The sequence below is a fragment of the Pieris napi genome, chromosome 3, assembly GCF_905475465.1.
Source record: "Pieris napi chromosome 3, ilPieNapi1.2, whole genome shotgun sequence".
NCBI lineage: Eukaryota > Metazoa > Arthropoda > Insecta > Lepidoptera > Pieridae > Pieris > Pieris napi.
In genome coordinates, this window is record NC_062236.1 from 6,495,279 (window position 1) to 6,517,780 (window position 22,502).

General features: G+C 32.6%; 2 protein-coding genes across 4 annotated transcripts; one reads left to right on the forward strand and one right to left on the reverse strand.

The window, feature by feature from the left end:
- The first annotated feature begins 2,382 nt into the window (after positions 1 to 2,382).
- Positions 2,383 to 6,279, forward strand: LOC125063783 (carboxypeptidase B-like). Its single transcript, XM_047670413.1, has 8 exons — positions 2,383 to 2,549; positions 2,995 to 3,192; positions 4,002 to 4,135; positions 4,202 to 4,362; positions 4,757 to 4,882; positions 5,161 to 5,266; positions 5,390 to 5,536; positions 5,943 to 6,279. Exons 2-8 carry the CDS (start codon positions 3,036 to 3,038, stop codon positions 6,219 to 6,221), a joined length of 1,110 nt encoding a protein of 369 aa, XP_047526369.1. The 5' UTR covers positions 2,383 to 2,549; positions 2,995 to 3,035; the 3' UTR covers positions 6,222 to 6,279.
- A 212-nt stretch (positions 6,280 to 6,491) lies between these two features.
- Positions 6,492 to 11,792, reverse strand: LOC125063782 (carboxypeptidase B-like). 3 transcript variants are annotated; one of them, XM_047670410.1, is made up of 8 exons: positions 11,527 to 11,792; positions 10,754 to 10,843; positions 9,997 to 10,130; positions 9,230 to 9,390; positions 8,391 to 8,516; positions 8,128 to 8,233; positions 7,245 to 7,391; positions 6,492 to 6,867 (listed from the first exon to the last, which is right to left on the reverse strand). In XM_047670410.1, exons 1-8 carry the CDS (start codon positions 11,648 to 11,650, stop codon positions 6,604 to 6,606), a joined length of 1,152 nt encoding a protein of 383 aa, XP_047526366.1. In that variant the 5' UTR covers positions 11,651 to 11,792; the 3' UTR covers positions 6,492 to 6,603. The 3 variants fall into 3 exon arrangements, with proteins under 3 accessions (XP_047526366.1, XP_047526367.1, XP_047526368.1); XM_047670411.1 differs by having other exon boundaries at positions 6,700 to 6,867; positions 7,237 to 7,391; XM_047670412.1 differs by having other exon boundaries at positions 6,742 to 6,867; positions 7,218 to 7,391.
- Between the last annotated feature and the right edge of the window lie 10,710 nt (positions 11,793 to 22,502).

Genomic DNA, 22,502 nt, shown 5'->3' on the forward strand with positions numbered 1-22,502 from the left:
ACGTAGACAAAATAGAACAAAAGCGAAACCTTCTTGGGACTTCATTAGTTAACAAGCCAGAACTTGGCAAGAAGCGTCTTTGAAATTGTATCTTCAAATTTTTAGTCGACGCGAACTTTGTATTCCAACTTGAGAACAATGAGATAAAACGAAAACTTTATTAATAAATCTCTTAGAATAGGCGAGCAAATAGTTTTTCGTATTAAATACTAAGCCAGCGGGTGACACAGGGCCGTAAGCAGCTTCTAATGAAAAACAAAGCAGGGAGACCCCCCATCTCCCACAATGGTATACCTACATTTAGCGACTAATTGCCGATCCCAGCAATTTATTTTTCTACACCGTTTAAATTTGAACTCTATATCAAAGGAATAGAGGCGAATTACTGGCCACCCGTTTAATCAAGCATACCAAAACCTCGATGGTTGTACTAAGGTTACTAGGAACGTAAATTAGACTTTTGTGTACTTCATTAATTTGCATAGTAAACGTTAATGTTGTGTTTGCTGTTTTTTATGTAAAAATTTCAAAGCAAAACGTGCTAAGTAAAGACCTAACATAATTTAACGTGGATGTAGGGACTTAAAGTAAAATTAGTCTATTTGAAGAAGCTTATAGCAATATACAAAGGTTATTGCAAAGACAACAATTTAAACTATTTAAAGTATTTTATATTCCATAATACTAATTACTTATCTAAGTACCTTATACTTAGATGCGTCATTGTGAATTGTATACTATTGTAGTTAAAAATAGAATAATTTTTAATATTACCTACCAGCTTGTGTACTTAAAACAGAACAATGAACTTTATTCATTAAATCTGTAAAGAAGTAACGACATTTTTTTTTAAAAACGAACACATACAATTTAGCTAGAGTAGGTTAGCCGACAATCCTACAAAATAGATTCCATACTGTTTACAGTGTAAAATATATAAAAGGTACCGATAAATCCAACAAGCGGGTAACAAGCGTCGCAAGGGGAGACGCAATTAAAAAGATAAACGCCTGTAAGACAGCGTCGAGGCGACATTTGGGTGGCGGGTGATGTTTGGGGTCGCTGTCTGGTTAGCGGCCTGCCGCGGCTTACTACGGGTTCTCACATTACTCGATCCTACGATATGAATTTATGTCTTGACGATTATGCCTCATGAATCATACTCACGTCTGCACACCAGTCCATAGTTTAAATCAATTTGAATACTAATCGGGACTACTTGTCTGCTCAGCCCAGCGATTCTGTAACTAACTTTTCGAACTCACACAGCGGTTTTTACAGCGGCGGTCGCGCTCAAATCAGTCGTAAAGCAGTCATTTTATGATTTGACATTCCGCTAAGAAGAGAGCTTGTAGTTACATAATCGCAAGGCTGATGTACGTATTATCTCAGAGCCATAATTGTAACAGTAAACCATGCAGAAATCATGGTTTTGTCTTGCTAATATTATTTAATTTAACCTTAATAAAAAAAATTACATGCGATCTAAATGCTAAGAAATGAAATGATTCAGCGGCTAACGTTCGGAAACAATTGAGCGTTCCTGTGTAAGAGATGATAAATAAATATTAAACATCTTTCATGACAGTTACAATTATTAAAGCAGGTAACTGTTACAACAATAGCATAAATTAATGTTGACAATAACATTTTAAGCAATTTATTTCAATATTATTTCCACTAACTATAAAAATAAAAAAACTACTATGCAAACACGACTCTTCTAGAGTCGTAATCGAATCGAGAATAAATGATAATGTATTTCATTAAGCGACTGCATCGCGAACTTAGGCATCTGGAAAGGTGTGTACAGATCATATACTTTATTACACATTATACCTATTTATTGTATTGATTTCTTATATCAGCGAGTCTTTAAGTAAAATAACTACAAATTGTACTAGAGTGCTGTCCTCAAAAGTCTGGAACTACTTTCGATTCGTATCTGATTTTTTTCTGGTTTATTACTGAATGTGTCAGATATCATTTATATATGCAGTCCCGTGATTTCTTAATTCAATTACGGAATTAAGAATATGAATGTAGAAAGTAATTCCAACTACTTAACGCTTAAAGTAAAGCAATACTCCCTGTATTGCTTTATTTTCACTAATTAATTGTGTAACAGCATGTGATGGGCTTAGCTGTATAATAGAAACATTCTAGCTTTATTCTATAATTAAACCTGAATATTTCGTTTCAGAGTTTTGATTTTTGACTGACTAAAAGCTTTGAATAGTAAGTTGTTCATCGGAGCAGATAAAAAAACTTCATGGTGCCATTTTTAATACGCAGCACTTGAGGTTCTTTTACCGAAGAACTCTACTTATAGCATAGACAAAATGTATTTGACAATTTTGATATTTTTCTCCGGTCAAGATTGCGTCAAACCATGTCAAAATTTAGATGAATCACATTTTGTTATTTTTAAAAATTTTAGTAAAATTCAGCCAAAGTGGCACTTAAAAGTGGACGGTACCAAACATGGGATGTAAAATGTGTAAAAGAAGGGCAAAGAACATTCCTAAAGAGCCTAGATACAAAAGGCTGTAAGTATAATAAACTCTTATAAGAAACTATTCGTTGCAACTTAACATGTTCCTTGTATTAGATGAATTAGTTTAGTATATACTCTCTAAGATTCTAGATTCTCGTAAATTCATTAAAATCTACTCTCCTATCCTCATGTACATACCTCATACTTATAGTCCTAGCTATGGTCTGTTACAAAAACTGGAACTACAAGAACATGGCAGTCAGCAATACCTCAATTTTTTTTAAAATTAATATAAAATAGTAAATAATATATAAATAAAATAAATAATTTATTTTTTAATACATATTGACAGTATCGTAAAAGCCTTTTCCAACAAAGCACTGTTCTCTCTGCACCACAACGTAAAGACAATTTGACAGATACGAACGTTTAGTTTAGTTCAACCAGTGTAACTAATTTAGTTTTTAATTTAATAAGTAACTATGAAATATTTGCAGCTATTTTTATTTGCAAGCAGAAAAAGAGTGCTTTAGACATCATGGTCGAAGCAAATAGGGTTATGCAAGTGGAAAAACTATTACGTGATAGAAATATAATATTCGATGTTACCTCGACCGATACAGTTGTTAGACCGAACAGTCCAAATAACACGTCGTTATCAAGACAATCGAAATCACCTCAAAATCCTTTTCAAAGTAGGTAAAATTTCTTAGCTCAGGTTAGGGGTGGCAGTAGGAAAACTTTGTTACTTTTTGGTAAATATTCTATGAAAGAAAATAATAGGCATGTCATTTTTTTTTAAAGATAATTCACACCAATTGACCTAGTCCCATGCTAAGCTGGTGAAGCTTGTGTTATGGGTACTAGGCAACGGATATACATACATATTATAGATAGATAGACATATAAATACATATTAAACCACCCAAGACTTAAGCACAACACCAAATGCTCATCACATCGATGTTTGTCTCAGCCGGGGATCGAACCCGGGACCCATGGATTCGCAGTCAGGGGTACTAACCACTAGACCAATGAGTCGTCATTAATTAATGGGTCCGTGGTATATAGATGTGCTTTGATTTGAAAATTGATATGATGTCTATTTTCTCTGGGACTTTTGATTTAAAGCATTAACTAAAAATGTTTGCATTATTGATTGAGTATATTTTTAACTTATTTAAAATGTATTAGGAATAATTATCTAGTATCTTTAAAAATAAAAATGAATAGCTAGCGCAAAACTCGAAGATGGCTGGACCAATTCGAGTAAATTATATTTTTATTTATGTATTATAAAATAATTCCATCGTAAGCTAGGTAAACAAATAAATATGAAGGCGAAGTAAAAGACAAAGTACACTTTGCGGAGGCAGCTAGTTTCAAATAAATAGTGTGGTATACATTAATTATGATGAAAAAACGTTTATTTTATAAAAACATTAGTTTTATCGAGCCTCAATATATTTATCCCCGAAACAAGCCTTTTAATAATCTATTTCAGGGCGTACTTTGGACTGGAAAGATTATTATCCTCTTAACGTTGTGTATAATTTTTTGGAGAATTTGGAAGTTCAATATCCATCTACCTGCACCGTTACTAGCATCGGTCGTTCTGTTGAAGGGAGGGATATAAAAGTTAGTATTGCACGTAAATTATTCGTTAAATAAATTATGAAAGAAAAGATTTTAAATTGTTTATAGATGTTAAAAATTTCAAACAGTGACGCTACCAACACCGGTGTGTGGTTGGACGGTACGATACATGCGCGGGAATGGATCAGTACGTCTGTTGTGACCTATATCGCGGATCACATAGCAAAAAACTTTAATAATCTACCGAAGAGTATAACAAATAAAGACTGGTAAGGTCATATATATTATTACGAAGAAATTGATTTCAGCCTTGCGATTCTGTAACTCACTTTTCGAACTCGCACAGCGGTTTTCGCAGCGGCGCTTAAGGCGATAAGGAGGGAGCTTGTAGTTTATTGTTTATCAGAATGCCAAATCGTAAAATGACTGCTTCACGATTGATTTGAGCGCGACCGCCGCTGCGAAAACCGCTGTGCGAGTTCGAAAAGTGAGTTACAGAATCGCAAGGCTGTTTTAGACATCCAACGACATATTTTATTGCAGCCAGTTGAGATTTAACAATGTGAGCGCTTGAAATTACGATTTTTCTTAGTTTTGATAGTTGTATTTTATTTATTACCTCATTAAAAGCACTGAAATAATTATGAATGTTGTTTATTTAAGGTTTATCGTTCCTGTCGTGAATCCAGACGGCTATTATCACTCGCACTTACACGACAGGATGTGGCGGAAGAATAGAGCTCGAGTGGATAACACAATTGTTGGAGTAGACTTGAACAGGAATTTTGGGTGAGAAACAGTGTTTCTCCGATAATGAGTGAAAAAAATATTTCCAGATATCGCATTTTTTTCACCTTTTTGAATTTAACTTACTTACATTTTACTTGCGTAAGATTTGATATCATTGACAAACTGGGTCATTATATCTAATACGATTGATTCGTGGGATGAACTAGAAAAACGAGGCACGAAAAAATACATAATTAATTAAATAATTACGTAAATATTTTTAATAATTTCTGACTTTTACTAAATTTGGTAGTTATTACATGCACTCTTATGATTAGATATAATTGGGGGCGTAGTGGATCTGAATGCTCTTCAGGAGATCCGTATCACCAAAATTTCCGAGGTATCGAGCCATTCTCCGAGCCTGAATCAGCTGCCGTTAAGGTAATGTCATTCAAAATCATCTTTAATCTGGCAATAGATGGCATTTATATTTCTTTTGATAATATTGGTAGTATCTAACTTATGTCGTGTACTAATTCTTCTCTCACTTATTTTGGTTTTCAGAATTTAATACTATATTCGACAACTCCGTTCAAGATATTCATCACATTTCATGCGTATAGCGAGTTGATTTCCTTTCCTTGGTGTTTCACCAATGAACCTTGTGCCGATTATGTGAAGCTGTTGGAGGGAGGCACGGCGATGGCTAAGGTATGATTTGTAATAATTCTATATTCAAATTTTCCTATTGTCATCTCATTGTGCGGAAATCTTCCATACGCACATCCAGATGGATGTTCGAACATATGAATCAATATATGTTACCTGAAAGTGAAGATCCCTTGCACTATTTAAATGTTTTAATTGGTTTGTTTTGTTCCATTATTTTTGTCTAAGTAATTTGATACCTTATGTTGTTTTGTACTTGGGCTCACCTTACCTAATTTAATATTCTTTTCTCACAGGTTGGTGACCTCCTTTTTATTTAATCATTTTATTTGTACTGTATTTCTGAATCACTGCAACGAAGTGTAAATAAATAAATGATGATTCAGCATCTGACAATGCTGAGAGCCAATTTTTAGTATCCAAAAGCTAATTTATATTTTTATTGTAGGCAATGTATGAAACAAACGGTCGTATGTATAAAGTTGGAAATTTCAAAGATCTCATGTACTTGGCTGCTGGAACTAGTGTTGATTGGAGCTATGGCACCGCGCACATACCGTTCTCTTATCTCGTCGAACTGCGAAGTAAGGAGTTCAAATTTCTCCTACCAAAAGAAGAGATCCAAGACTGTTGCCAAGAAGTCCTTAATGGCGTGTTGGCTTTAGCAAATTTTGTGGACCAGAAAAAGTGTATAAATTGTACAATGTTTTCGAGAAAAAAAGCGTAAATTGAATGTAGCTGTTGTTTGGTATCTGTTACTTTATTGAAATAGAATATTTTATCTATACCAAGTTTTATTATCAAAACACTTTTAACATAATTCAACGTAATAAAAACATCACAACTATTACAAGTTACACAAAGTTACCAATATTTTTAATTTTAAAGATTTTATTATTTTTTTGAATTAAATTTAAATTTGGTGTTATAAAAAAAGCGTAAATTGAATGTAGCTGTTGTTTGGTATCTGTTACTTTATTGAAATAAAATATTTTATCTATACCACGTTTTATTATCAAAACACTTTTAACATAATTCAACGTAATAAAAACATCACAACTATTACAAGTTACACAAAGTTACCAATATTTTTAATTTTAAAGATTTTATTATTTTTTTGATTTAAATTTAAATTTGGTGTTATCTATGAAATCCATTAAACTGGTTACAGCGTGTGAGATTTCTATACACGTTTCACTAATTTGGTCCTTCGGGAGCCGGAATCTATATTTTTTGCTACGTAGCTCAATCATGAAGGAATATGGTATTTTTGCTATAGCATAACTCCAGTCTGTGCTTGTACCGCATGCAAAGTAGGTTAGGTCCTTCGTGCTTCCAACCTTGTAGATCATACCAGTACTTTCATATATTGCCTGCAAATAAGTTATTTTATAACGTTCCAGCGAATGTTGAATGCGGACATAGACAGAAAGTGTATTGGTAAACAGCCGGGGATGGGAGCAAAGTTATTATTTAGAATAATATATATATCAACCTTAATCACGGGTAGCTTTTTTGGATTATGACTTTTACATAGTTCGCGCGACGGCTTGTTTCTCTCAGCTTAAATAGAATGAATATTTACAAGTTTTTCGAATGAATTTCTGATCAATGATAAAATTTATGAAGCTGATTTATTATTTATAAGACATTCTTGAACTAATTGAGACCTTTTAAATATTTTTCTATTACTACAAGTCCCATGCAAACAAGATGTACTAACTAATCTACTATTTTCTTACGCGAATACCCTTGCCATGACCGTGCCGGCCTCCATTAAGTGCAAGTAGTCAGGACACGGCTCACATTTGTATCCCCAAGGGAAAATTATCAGTTCAAAGTAACTGTGGAACGACAGGAATACTTTGAATGGCGACGCTGACCCGAGGATCGTGTCCTGAAAATTCAAATAGTTCGATAGCGAGGGGTCATATGTTCATATATGTGTAAAATTTAAATATATACTTAGAAATATATAATAGATCATGCACTAAAGGAAATGTGAATTAATAATAGTTAAAAAAAAACTAAAAACCACGCTTTAAAGCACATCAAACTAAAAAGTGAAAAATAATTCCTAATTTAGGCTGAAAATGGTAATGTATTCACTTTTTAGTTTGATGTGCTTTAAAAGCGTGTTTTTTAGTTATTTTAAACTATTATTTATTTTTTATTTTTTAGTTAATTTTTTTCATTTTTCTTTTCGGATTATTGCATTGTCATCGACCTTTGACAGGTGCGCAAAGTTTGAATTAAATCTGTCCGTTAAAATTGGGTCAAAATCGAGTCCGAAGGAGTCGGTTACATACATATATACATACAGATGAAGCCAATATAAAGCGTGTAAAAAAACAGTGATGCTACAATTTTTTCTTTCTGTTTCGTGATCAGTTGGTTTTTCTAATAGGCAAGTAGGTGATTAGCCGATTTCCTTACGATGTTTACCTTCGCCGTACGAACGAGTGTTAAATGCGCACATAGAAGAAAGTCCATTGGTGTATAGCCGAGGGTCGAAGACGAATACAATCGACACTGCTAAAAGAAATGAAGCTTACTCTTTAGGCTTAAGCCTTCGGAGGCAGTTGGGTCCAGTTGAGTATTAAATTATTGACCCAAATTATTATAATTCTTACCCGTACTGCTGCTGTCTCCGGTTCAGAAAACGGCGCAGGACCTCTATAGAACACGTTAGTTGGCTCTCCTGACGAACCTTGGTCGCCATTATTGCCCCACCCATAGCTATTATGTTTTAGGAAAAAATAAAATAAATAAGGGTATAAAGCAATTGTATGATATATGATATAGTTTAGAAAAAAAAATAAGTGTATACAGCTATTGTATGATATTTGATAAAGGTTTGCAATATAACTTATATTTAAAAAAGATAACATTTTACCTAAAATTCCTATTAAGATCGACTCCCACGCGCTCTCCCTCGTGATGCGCTCTATTCTTTCTCCACATGCGATCTTTAGTATGTGTGAACACATAGCCATCTGGATTTAATACCGGTACAATGTGCCTGTAAAATATGTGTATTATATTTTTCGGATATTAACAAATCGAAAAATGACGTAGGTATCACTATATAGTAACTAAACGACAAACCAAAAAGGTCCAAATGCATGAAAATAATATTGTAACAGTAGATGACGTATCTATTGCATCTATTTATATCCAAACCAGATTCTGAGCATTATTATTTAATTTCAAAAGCACACTAATACACTGGTACTTAAGAAAAAAAAATACAAGATTTAATGTGACACGCACTTTAGTCAAATATAACCGAAGAGCACCCGAAGTGAAAAAAAACTACATGGATTCATAAATTATAGAAAATTAAGGAAATTTGATTTCAAAGCAAGGTGGTGGTGAGGGGAGAAACTATGTTTATCCAGAGAAAACGCTTTCTTCTGAAAGGGGGTACAAATGGGATACCTAGATGCCTGTGGTATCTAGAGGATAAAGTAAATTGAAATCAGATATTATACTCAAAGATAGTATGGGTGCACTAAAAATCAGTGTTGCTGGTGACAGCAACTTAAAGCTGAGTTGGGCCGGGCCATCTTTTATATATATGTGTGTGTGCTTTAAATTTCTTATTATTTTCTTAATTTTTCAAAAATTTACCAAATCACTTAAATATAATACAATTTATTTGGATTTGGTTATCATTACGTTAATTAAAATTGAAGTAATACAAAATCTTAAGACTGGCTTCTTTGTACGCACCAGTCTTTATTAGTAATCGAATTGGGGTGTTTCTGAAAATTCTTAGCGATGAATTCAGCTAAGTAGGTTACAACAGCTGTGCTGATCCATTCTCTTGAATGTATTGATGCATCTAACCAGACAGCAGCGTTACTGGCGTCACTATTCGATATTTTTAACATCTGAAAATCATACATGACAAAAAATTCTTTATATTTATAAGCATTTTTCTTGCGAATCACAGATTTCAGCGATTCACAAGTCTGTATATAAGTCTGGTTTCCTCACGGTTATCTCCTTATAATGGCGTGCAAAAATACCTTGCTTGGTGGAGCTGGGGTTCGAAACCACGACCTCATGGCCATAGTCATCTAGCCACTATACATATTTATATAATATATTTAGAGAAGCGAAATTTTTTGTAGCTTGCGACAACAATTCGAATAAAAACTATGTAACCACGTCTACCTTTGGCTTTTTAAGTTATTGAGTAAATTCCATAATTTCGTGGGACATAAATATATAGCAAAATGCTAGCTCAATGGTCACAGGCCGCCATTCTTTTACAGACGATATTGTGTCCACTCGCTGTTGGTCTTAGCTTGGATCTTAGCAGTCATATTTTTGGGTATGTATTGGAGCAATGAAGACTACGTCTAAGATGATATTACAAGAATAACATAATATGCCTAGTAGCAAACTCTTTTGAAGTTTTTAATACAGAAAGTGAGTGTTTTTAATTCGTCTGATAACTAAAAAGACGCTACTGTTCAAAGTTCATAATAAACCTTAATATCTCTTCCTTCAACCGATTTTCCAATTACAGACACTGTACATATCGCCGGATAGTCTCTCTCAAGTTCGTCCAGAAAAGAATAAATTACATTTAACTTATGATATCTTTTCCAGTTCATTAATTTAACTGAAAATAAATATGATTGTAATTAAAATTTGACATGCCAAATTTCATTGTTTTAGAAATTTTTTTGTAATAATTTCTGCGGCTTAATACGAATCGAAAGTTAATTAAAATACTTAAGTACGTACTTTATTTAAAAAACATATACAGCCAGCAATCATAACTCGTCTTTAAATTAAATAATGCGCTATTTGACAGTATTTTCAAAACTATTTATTAATGACAATAGAACCTCGATAAATTTTTATTTTTAATTCCTTAAAGTAAATTCCTTTAAAAATTAATATTAAGCACTCATCATTTAAGAACATTTTTTTTATATAAAAAAAAACCTGCCAAAATTGTCTCATAGTATATGGCGTCGCACCAGTCCATATGACGTAGAATGCTTGTAAACACGTTAACAAACGTCAAACGAAAGTTTTTAGTACGTTAATTGTCATTCAGACACTACGATTTACGAGCAGATAAGTCATCGTCTATTTAAATAATTAATTATTATTTACAAGATAGTATGTTTTTTAAAGCCATATTTTAAAGAAATTACTCTCAATAACACTCCAATATTCATACAGTCAAGTAGCCTATTAATGTGTAATTATACTAGCCCAAAATATAATATATACCTCGTCTTCTTTTCGGTTTATTAGTCGGTATTATTTGTTTCAAACCGCTGCTGATAGACGCTTTCATTATACTATTGGATGATAGTTTTCCTATAAAATGTTGTAAATGAATAAACAACTACATAAAGTATAAAAAAAATTATGTATGGTTGTAGTTCTGGAACATGCTGTAAAGGTATACCTTTTACCTAAATAATATATTATCGGGGTCATTTTTTGTTGACCCATGTTTGTTACCATGGTTACAAGGTATTTCCAAAAGGGACTAATACACGTGATGCTGAGCCTCTACTCAACCTCGCCTTTTGCTTTTACTCTTAGCCAAGCCACGTCGTCATATACCCGGGTCATCGTGTAAAACAAAAGACGAACATTTCGGACTGGTCATCTGATTCAATCGTTCACAGGACCGCGATACAATCCATATTTCCGAACGACCGCACGTAATCTGTCTGTATTAAAGCTAATACCACGATTGTGGAAATCCAAGCTCTGCACTGGTAGGTACTCTGTAACTCCCTACATCGATAGCGACTGCTATCCTGAATGCTGTGTTAAGTTTTGTACCGCGCCATCCCTAGGCTAACCAGCACAACGGATATTGAAAGGATTACATCGGAATTCCATAGAAACATGATGTTATCGCAATCATCATAAAATTCCAATTCTAATAGAAAATTATTCAATTTGTGTATTCAAATGTCACAAAAATCTAATTAACTATAAAACCTAAACAACTGAACAGAGGCGGCAAATAAATAATATTTATGTACCTTTATTACTTAAACATTTTTGAGTCTGCGTTCCCGACTCCGATTTATATTTTTCTTCTTCTTCGTCGGAACCAAGCAGATCACTTTTGATTGATAAATACGCATCTCCCGAATATAACTCCATAATTTAGCTTAATTTAAACCATCTACTGATTCTACTTAAAATTCATTACTTATACGGTACCTAAACAAAATTAATTTCATAAAAAATAATTAAAAACTACATAAAATTTAGGTTACGAAAATATGTAATATCAAAACTGATTGCAAATATATTATGCTCTAACAAACGTCAAATGTCATGACTATAGACAAACACATTTTTGTCCTTGTCATTACGGTTGAGGTGGAGGTATTAATAAAAATTAATAATTAGATTCAAGATTTAAAATTATTTTTTATCGTAATATATTTTTAATTAAATATTGTTACAATATCCTATTTATTGTACTAAACATTATTAGGTTATTTCTACTTGTTTTGCTTAAACATGTTGGCGCATATTATAGTTGATAAATCCTTTTAAATAAATTGAATAGTGAACTTTTGCCGTAGAATTGACGGAAATTGTGCAAGTGGAATTGTGAACAAATTTCGGTCCGGGATTAGAAAACCGCGGGCAGAAAACTGGTCATCAACATTCAACTACGCGTCGCGATTCGTTTGTAAAATGACTGGATTATTCTGGAAACATTCATCTATAAAAGCATACTTTGTGCTACAGACAAAAAAGGCTGCGAGTTTGAATCTGTGTTTATATTATATTCAGAGTGTCTTCCTCTTAATAGAGACTGTGAGCAGTGTTATTAGACACTTTTTTTATGTTAAATGTAATTTTTAGGAAATTAGGTTATAAATTGCTAGTCTGAAGTTAGACTAGATAGTAATGTGTGTGTATGGCGCACTTTGACGCAAACAAATTGCTTAAAATATTGTTTATTTTTTTAATTTTTATGTATTTATTTATCCGCACTTCATAGCACATAATAAAAATTATCAAGTAATAAAACATTACATAGTGCATCTAGTAATCCAAGGATACCTGATATAAGGAGTCCTAAATCTATCAATTTATATTTGAAGCCAAAATGGCTATTTCTATTTTACTGAGAATAGTGACGTAAAACTTTTATGTTCAACTTTGAACAGTCGGACGCAGTGACGCTAATTGTAGACAAACGGGATTGATTGAAACGGACATGCGATTTCTAACTTGTATAACTATAAGTTACTGCTCTAAACAGTCAGTTTTATATCTATTTGGTCGCATAAATTCACTTTTCTATAGTTAAAGGTTACTTAATTTACATTGTTCAATAACAATTGCAGAGAAGAAATATATAACATTTTAAAATTACATACTTAAATTTCAGTACTAGTTTATTGTATTTTTTTTTCTCATTTATCATTTTAATGTTTGCCTTAAAATGTTCTGTACACTTGTCATTGATGCCCTTTCATGTATTGTGATTTTTGTATGTCCTGTGTTCTCTGTAAATGTCTGTATGTGTTTCCTTAGTGTGCCTTTAAAAACATAATAATTTTCCCCGTTCTAAAATAAAATTGTCTGTGGTTATTTTCTTCATTTTCTTTTATCTGTGGCGCTGGCGCCAATACAGTTAACATTGGGTTAGTTACGTTTAGAGGATTCTAAAATCAAAATAAAATTTAATTTAACCAAAGCTTATTTTTTTCTCTTTAAAGTTTGGTGTATTCTAGAACAATCATGACGAACTGTGAATAAATTTTTTCGAACAGAAGGTCTTTTTATGGCTTTAACATCATATAGTAATAGTATGATATTAGTAGATGATAATTATTATATCATTGTTAAAAAAATATTCTCGAACGAATGTTCTCGAACTCTATAACAGAACCGGTAACAATATAACTTATTTTTTTAGAAAATTTATGTAGGTACATGCATAATAAACAATAGAAGATAGTAATAGTAAAAATATGAATTTTATAAGCTTACAGTTAATATGTATAATATAAAATCTGTTTGCTAAAGAGCGAACCCTCACAATTCAACGTAAACAAAATGTATGAGAGTTGCTAATCTAGTTTGGAAGGCGAAGGATCGGAGTTCGATTACCGACGCGTATAATTAACACGATTACTTGGAAGATAGTGCAATGTCGGCACCCTCCCTAATTGAGATGTGGGGCGTCCGTATATTACAATATTATACTTAACAACTGTGTTCAAAGATTTTAAGGAGATTTATTTATTAATTTAGCTGATTGTGTAGAATAGAATATAAACTATTTATATATATAATAAGATTAAGCGTAACAAAAAACATCGTAACAATGGAAATATTATAGTTTTAATACCTCTACTTGCAGCTTCTACTCACTAAAGAAATACAGAAGTCTACCACAGTTCGTATTCATAAAACAGAAGGGAATTTCAATGTAAGTCCGCAATCGCGCAAGACGCCACGCATTTAAACGCAAAAAACCGTACGTACAATTTAAAAACAAAAATCTGTCTTAAACGTTATCTATGCTTAACATTTGACATTTGTAATATATGAAGTGCACACACATGAAAATTCAATCAGGATACTTGGATTATAAATCAGTGAAAGACGTCGTTAAAAGTTACCAGTTAATATAATTAAGATGTCGGTTTAAGCAATCATTTTGAATCTTTAACAATATTCGACTTTCATTTCTCAATACCTATTCCGTGGTCGACCCCGTTTTTAAATGTCGTTTAAATTCGATTTCCTCACTCATGTTTTTAATAATCGTTTAAAACTGTCAAGGGGATGTAATCTCCTCGATAGAAATTAGAATTGCCTTTAGGTGATTGGGGTATTTTTAAATGTAAACCTTGGATCGTGTAAACAAGGCTTTTGTTGGTTTCCATCGCCCGCGGGATGTCAAAGAATAAAATTTTATTTAAGATGCTCTACACGAAGACAATATAAAACGATTTGCCAATATTGTCATATCTATAACTACTATTAACGCTTTTGGAAGATAATTAATATCCCCTCTGATATGAAAAAAAAAATAGTTATTGAATAAAATCGTTATAAATATATTATAAATTTTCGATTTAAGCTGTAAAGCTGGTTTTACGAAGACTTATTTCAATATTAAAACTTTACATCAGAACTGATATTTATAATGTTTTATTGTTAAATAACACTTTAAAGTTTATATAAATTACCTACAATTGTTTCATTATTAGTTATTTATTTAAAGTTACATAGTAGTTTTTATTACTTTAGGTTTATGTGTCTTTTACATATACAAATATGTTTATGCTTTATTTGAATTGAAGTTTGTCTTGCTTTCATTGTAAGAATAGAAATGGTATTTACATTGTAAAAAACCTCTCTTCTCATCACAATTAAAGGGCTGTATTAATATATTTATAAAACAGTTCTCAAACGCCGGAACATTTCAAGACGCAACGAATTAGTTGTACAAAAGTGTATCTGTTTAACAAATCTTTGAGCTATACGAAGGGAGATGGGTAGAATCAAAAAATTGTGCTTCCAATAAGGGACATCATTAATTCTCGCCGGTCGGGCGATGCCGGGGGATTGCCTGCATTACTCTAATAGCTTCTGAGAAAAATAACCGGTCGATATCCGGTAAAATGCTACTTTGTCGCGGATATTTATCTGCCTTGATTGGCTTAATCATCTTATATATTCATTTGCTATTTTTATTCATTTTCTGGGGCTTTTTATACCTTAATTAGGTAGTTAATTTTAGGCTTACTCATAAGTCGTACTTATTTAAAAAATAAGCAGCTTAAGAGTAAAAAGGTAACCAATACGACTTAGGGTCCTTCAAGAAAAGAGCGTACCAATTCTTGAAAGGCCGGCAACGCACTTGCGAGCCTTCTGGCATTGTGAGTGTCCATGGGCGGCGGTATCACTTAACATCAGGTGAGCCTCCTGCCCGTTTGCCTCCTATTACATAAAAAAAAGCAAATCTAATATTTACTGTTTATAGTATTTATTAAAATAAAAAAATGATTTGATCGTCAGATGTTTTAATCATAAAACCTATAGCATGTATATAAACATTTTTATCGTTCGCCTAAACAATTAAAAAGCCCAAAGAGTCTTAAAAGTTTGACCCCAGCGTCTTTCACATAATTATCCGAGGAAAACATCCTTGGATTTTTGCGGAGTTCGTTATACGGGAGCTCTCCCTAAGCAAAATTAATGATTCTCTTTATTGAAAGTTCAATTTTTTGATTAGGGACCCGCCCGTGTTCAAACACCGGATAACAGATATTTGCATACGGTCAATAATGATTACACGATGAAAAGATTTTTTATTCTTGTGTTGGGTGCTTGTACTTTTCATTAAACACAAATTTAATTATATAAGAATTAATATGGAGGTAAATTTTAACGCCGTCTTTCATCGGTGGATAACATATTTACGAAATCAGAGTTCTCCGAGAATTTGCGCTTACCACGTATCTTATAAAGTACTAGTGGACCCGACAGACGTTGTCCTGCATGATATTTCAAGCAATTAGTAAAGCAAAGTATGAAAGTACCGACTGCAGCGCCATCTGGCGGGCTGATTTGTGAATCTAAACCATTCCCAGATCCCCTTGAACACACACAAAAAATTTCATCAAAATCGGTCCAGTCGTTTAAGAGAAGTTCAGTGACATACACACTCACAGAAGAATTATATATATAAAGATATGTATTGGAAAGGAAAACAATCCGGCAGTGTTACAATGCCTAGGCCTGATTATTAGGAGACGTCATCGACATTAAAAACAGCAGTTCATAGATTAACAGACGTTTTTAATTGTCCTTTGAGTGAACTGAGAAAAGGTCTGCTTCATGTCAATTGTAAGAAATAGTCTGTTTATTCTTATGTTGTATTTTTCTATGTATTTATTGTATGTGATATTGCATTTTTTCAGTTGCCGCATTGGCGTAGCTTATTTTGTTAAAAAATCTTTACCATTTTAGAATACCAAAATCTTTTCCCTTGTTCTTAAATGTATGCTTTTTAGCAATAAATTCCTTTTTAACAAAAACTATACGAAATCATAACGCACTAAAATGTATAGGAACACTCCACGGACTGTGGAGGTTTATTGCTTAAATACTAAGCTATATTATAATCCAAGGTATTTATTATTCGTATCTGTCTCGTTTGGGCTATCAAAAATATCAAATTTCATTCAGAATGGTTTAACAGCTCTTCAACTACATTTAAGTTTGATTGATCTTCTAGAATGCAGGGCTACGAATTTCTTTAGAAACTTTATAAAGGTGGCAAAACCCTATCTATATAACCTAACTTCTTTACTTTATATCAATAATAAATGATAAAAATAACCAATTAAATCACTTATAATCCAATAGTTTTAGACATATTTAGCGATAATTTCACCGACAATATACCCTAAGACCCAGACAAAAAAGATCCACTGCTGGAAAATAATATATTCCTAACCTAAAGCCCTTGTTCGTAGTGTTATATAGCATATAAATAATTCAACGAACACATACCTAGAGACATAACAAATTGCAGTAGGCACCATGGTGGAGCACTGTAATCTGTTGAGTGAGACCGGACGCTAGAATCTAATTTGGTGCCGGCGTCGCTCATTTGTTCAAATTACGACGAGGAAAGATAATATATTTCAGTATTGTTTTCTTGTTCGTAAGATGGATTTTGGATAGTTTAGCTGTTGAAATAAGTTTACAATTGGCAGGTGGAAATCTGATGTTTATTATACAAAAGTCTTGGTTCATCAACCAGGGCACAGATTTTGTATAATGAAATGATTTTTGCAAATGCAAAAGAACAGGGCATGTTTTAATCTTAACCAATTACACTTTAATTATACAAATATTTTATTTGAATTTAGAGCAGTGTTGGCTTTAGCGTGCGTCTCCCATCTCTGAGGTCGTAGGTTCGATCTCCAGCTGTGCACCAATGCTAGCTATGTGCGCATTTAACACTCGGGGCATGCATTGGACCCAAAATAGGCGGCGTGTGTCAAGCAAAGAAGACTGATCACTTTCCTTTTAAAAAAGGAAAGGTAACGAAACATACAGAAATCTGAGACAGATAAGAATATAGCGAAACTGGAGTTTCTTTTTAATTACTTAAATGTTAGTAGTTAAAAAAAATTAAATACATTATTTATCTATTTATAAGTACTGAAACTACGTAATGCAAATACAAGAAAATATGTCATCAAATTTTTTACAAACATACATTATATTACAACATAATAAAGCTAGCAAGGGAAAAAATTAAACAAGCAACCACAAAATAAAACAAAAAAATAACTAAAACTAAATTGGAACTTAAACCTTATTTAGACCAAGAAACTAAAAACTCTATATCTACTATCTAATAGTTTTTAGTTTCTTATAAAGTAAAAAACATTATAAACAAATCTTAATGTATATAAATTACGCGTCACGTTGTTTGTCCGCTATGGACTCCTAAACTACAGAACCGATTTCAATCAAATTTGCACACCGTGTGCAGTTTGATCTAACTTAAAAGATAGGATAGCTTACATCTCAATTTATACCCACAATATTATTTTACGCAAAATATTTGTTTATTATTTGATAGTCACAATTCTAACAGATGGCACTGTGTTGAAAGTACCAACGTTTCACATAGCTACAATTGAATGGCATAACCAGCAAAGTAGAAAAGCATGGTAGTCTCCATAACGTGTTCTCCTGCCGTTTCCCTTGAATAGTTTACTACTATGTAATATAAGAAAAACCTTAGTCACAGCAACGCTTGGCTGGTCTGCTAGTTGTAATATATAAAATGGTGTATAGATTAAATACATATAACATATAATATTCAAACACGTAAACAAATCTTAGCATTCATAAATAGTATCAATCAGTCCAACAATTAGACGTATTCCAGTCACTAAACAGTAAATAACAATTGACTAACTTATATAACCACTGTGTACCTAGGAATGTATTTAGCTAGTTATGTAATGCTCCTAGCGGTCAACGGAGACGACACAAATTCTAACGGTGATTGGCTTGTCTAATGAGAATGTCCAGCGCTATGTTGAATATTGGAATATATATAATATATTAATTGGATGGAAATGTTTATCTTAAATAGTCATTATCTTTTTTCTACGCCACGCTTATATAATACTAAATTCAAATTCAAATTCAAAAATCATTTATTCACGTAGGTAACACAATGTACACTTGTGATTCGTCATTAAAGAAAAATAAAAATATTATATAATATAAAAATAAATATTAATGCTTCTAATTTTACATTTACTGCCAGTTCTCAAATCAAGGGCGTAGAACGGAAGAGAAGAACTGGCAATAAACTCTCCGCCACTCTTTTTAAACGCCATGTTTTTTTTTTTTTTTTTACACAACGTTTTTTTTAAACATGCGCAGACGCGGGCACCAGCTAGTAATATGTATTAATCTGCACCGTTATTCGAACTTCGAAACGCTAGAGCGATTCTGACTTTAGACAAGAAAATACACAAACTTTGATATTTTTTATAAGGGAAAACATTGTAATTACAAATACGGTAAGTCCAATCACATTACCCTTTATTAATAATGTTACAACAACATAGTTATTACCACGGCGCATCAAACCTAAAACGACACTTTTGATAGTTTTCACTGTTATCTTAAATGTGTGGAACTTTCCCGATTTCCGCCTAACAAACTGTGTTTTATTCACCAGATTAGTTTGACACTTGCCCGTACGTGTGATAGAATGCTTATAAGGGTATTAGAAATGAATCCGCGGGTCTTTTCAGCGTGGTCGGGGGTAACTAGTAATGTTCGGCGGTGTGTTTTTGCTTTATGTAGCGTGAAATTTTATTGTCACAGACGCGCTGCGTCATACAATCAAAATATATATTGGTACCAATTTGGTGTAATGGTTGCATTATAAATAAAGCAATTTTAAAAATGGTATCATCTACATACTGTAATTGCAATACCTCCTTGATTGTTTTGTGTAAAGAGCTTTCGCTGAGTAGGTCTACGTATTACGTCACGCAATTTTTGGAGATTATTGACCCCCCCTCCCCCCGTGTAACGCACCATAACGTTTTTCTGTACCCAAGTTCAGTACTGTAACAAAGTTAAAAAAAACGTTTCGTGACCACCTAGTGACTCTATACCTAAAAGTTACCATTATGTTTGGTAAAGTACTGGAAAGTCGAATAATATTAACAATAACGCGTAATTTAATCCCCTCCCGCATCGTAACATTTTACAAAAGGACCCTCCTCCCCCCCTAGACACTTTTTCAGGTTTGCTGTAGTCATATAGGAAATAGAAATAAATATATATTACTAACTATTATCTGGTCAACGTCAACTTGATGTTCAGCGTTTTGTTACCTGGCGAAATTTTTGTAAGGCATTGGAACAATTTGCAGATTAAATAAATCACCCGTAAATTCAGAATTCTAAATCTTTAAACAATGTCGAAGCTGTTATACATACGTAATAATAAGTCCATACATAAAATATTCAAAATTCATAGTGAAAAGGATCTCTTGAAAATCTATTTGCGTAGTATTAACCAAATGAGACGTGGCTTTGTTAGCTTGTTACTTTGTAATGAGAGGTACAGAATAAATAGAGGGTCCTGGTCAAACATTGGATCTCGGCTACTTGAGTGGCCGGTTACGTATATTTGAGAAACGGAAATAATTCAAAGGGTTACAAAGCTTTATTAGTATCTTATATATTAGGTCATTAAAAAATAACATTAACTATTGGAGGACTTAAAATTTCTCAGCAATTTAAAATCTTAAAAAAAACAAAAAACTATTGTTTATCAAGATGGATGGACCATCAGATGGATTTTTTGTAGATAACATCGCTAAAAGGCTTTCTAATGACTTCATTGGATTCTTTCTTCTGTTTCCTTTATTTAAGTTTATTTTAGATAGGTGCGCGGCACAAGGGAAACGCCGTGGCGAAGCATTGTGGATGCCCTCTGCCTCCTAGGGTATATTAGAACAAGTAAGTCCTAAGTTCAATAATTAATTAATACGTTAAAGATTTTTTTCTTAAATGTCATTATACACAAAGAGAAGTTAAGCTGTCACCCGAATGAACTTGCTCGCCAACTCACCATTAGACAGTATGTGAGTCGTCTAAAACGTCACCATATTCTAGAGCTAGAAGACCGGCAGTAGCTCTAGACAGAAGATGAGTAGATGCTTCCAATGGGAAGTCACTCCACATGACAGCACCACAGAAAAAATTTGCTCATAGCTTTGGAGCTGATTGCAGATAACCGCAGAGAAAAAAATAAAATGTCATTATAATAATAATGTCAATACACTTGAAGACACAAAGACACAATTGCCTTTGTGTATTGTAAGAAAAAAATTCTACATTTTCTACTTTTCTCGTAATATGTGACTATAGAATACCCCAGAGAGACCTCGATCACCGTCTATCAACCCTGAACCGTCGGCAAAGAAATTAAAAGCATTGTTGACATAACCAGCTCCCGGTGACTAGGTTATTTTGTCAAAGATTGATCGTGATTTATTGTGCCTTGATTGTTATCATGTTAGTCTTATTCATAAACGTTTTAAAATAGCTATTGAATTTTGTTCTTATCACATCGATAAAACGTTCTATTATATATATACGAACGTAATAGTACAGAGTTTATTAAATTATCTCTAATTGTATATTAATAATTATTATTAACAATATAGAACTCAGTTAGCATTCATATGTACTTGAGAAAACTTTTCAATACGTGAACTAAAACCTTTTTTAAATCTGAGTAAGTCCACTTCCAATACTATCTTAATAAAAACAATACATATATTTTCATGATCTTTATCAACGTGATAAATACAAAAACTAGAAACAAAAGATAGTGGTATTCCTGAAATTTGGTCAGATTTTTGTAACGAAGTATGTCGTAAAAAATCTTAAAGCAAATAATAATTTAGATATTTAGAAATAAGTCATTACACGTAATGTATATATCCTGAGTACAAAACATTAACAATAAAGGAAGCGTTAAATTTATTGATATTTTTATGTCCGCACCCTACGCTTTACGATTTTCGGCTCATTGAATGGTCAAGAATCGGACATAGCATAACAGTCCATTTCACTTACTGCGTCTGTTTTTATCTATTTACCAAAAAGTTTGTCTTCTACGCGTTTTTAACTATTGCCCCGATAGTAAGCGTATTTCTCTACACGTACCTAAATTTAAATTCCAAAAAAATAATAATTAATAGACATGACAAAACAACGTTTGCCGGACCAAACTTTTTAAATTTGTTTTTATTTTCATTTTAATTATTTCTATTATTACTTTGTAGATTAAGAAAGTTGTAAATACTGTATACTTGATCGTAAATAAATAGTTTTAACATTTAATTTAAATTAATTCCTCTTCTTACGAGACAACGTTAAAATATTGTTCATTATTTTTGTGGTAAAAATTTCGTTTTTAATTTGAAATTACTCGCAGATCGAATAGTTATAATTGAAGCCACTAAAAAAGAAAACGAAAATGTAGATTTAAAGATTATCCTGCTGCTTTACATTGGCCTGAGATCAAGATAGCACTTAATATTCTAACACCCTTCAAGTAAGTTGTAACTTGACAAGTTGGTAACATCGGATATATTGGGAATATAAATATCCTATTCGCCCCTAGCCCTTTCTCAGCCACTTTAGATGTGGACCCTTACGTGCTGTACTTGTCTGGAAACATCTATTTTGAGTTATAATCGAAATCTTTGGTGCAGATAATATCAGTATTCCCTTTTGTAAGATTATATAGCTGTTACTATTGAAATTCATGCAACAACGTGTTCTATTTTTTTACAGAACCGCAACGCACTTGCAAGCCAGAAGGCTAGTGCGTTGGCGGTCTTTTAATAATTGGTACGCTTATTTTGGAAAATATTTTTATTCTATAGTTATTCAAATTTATAACA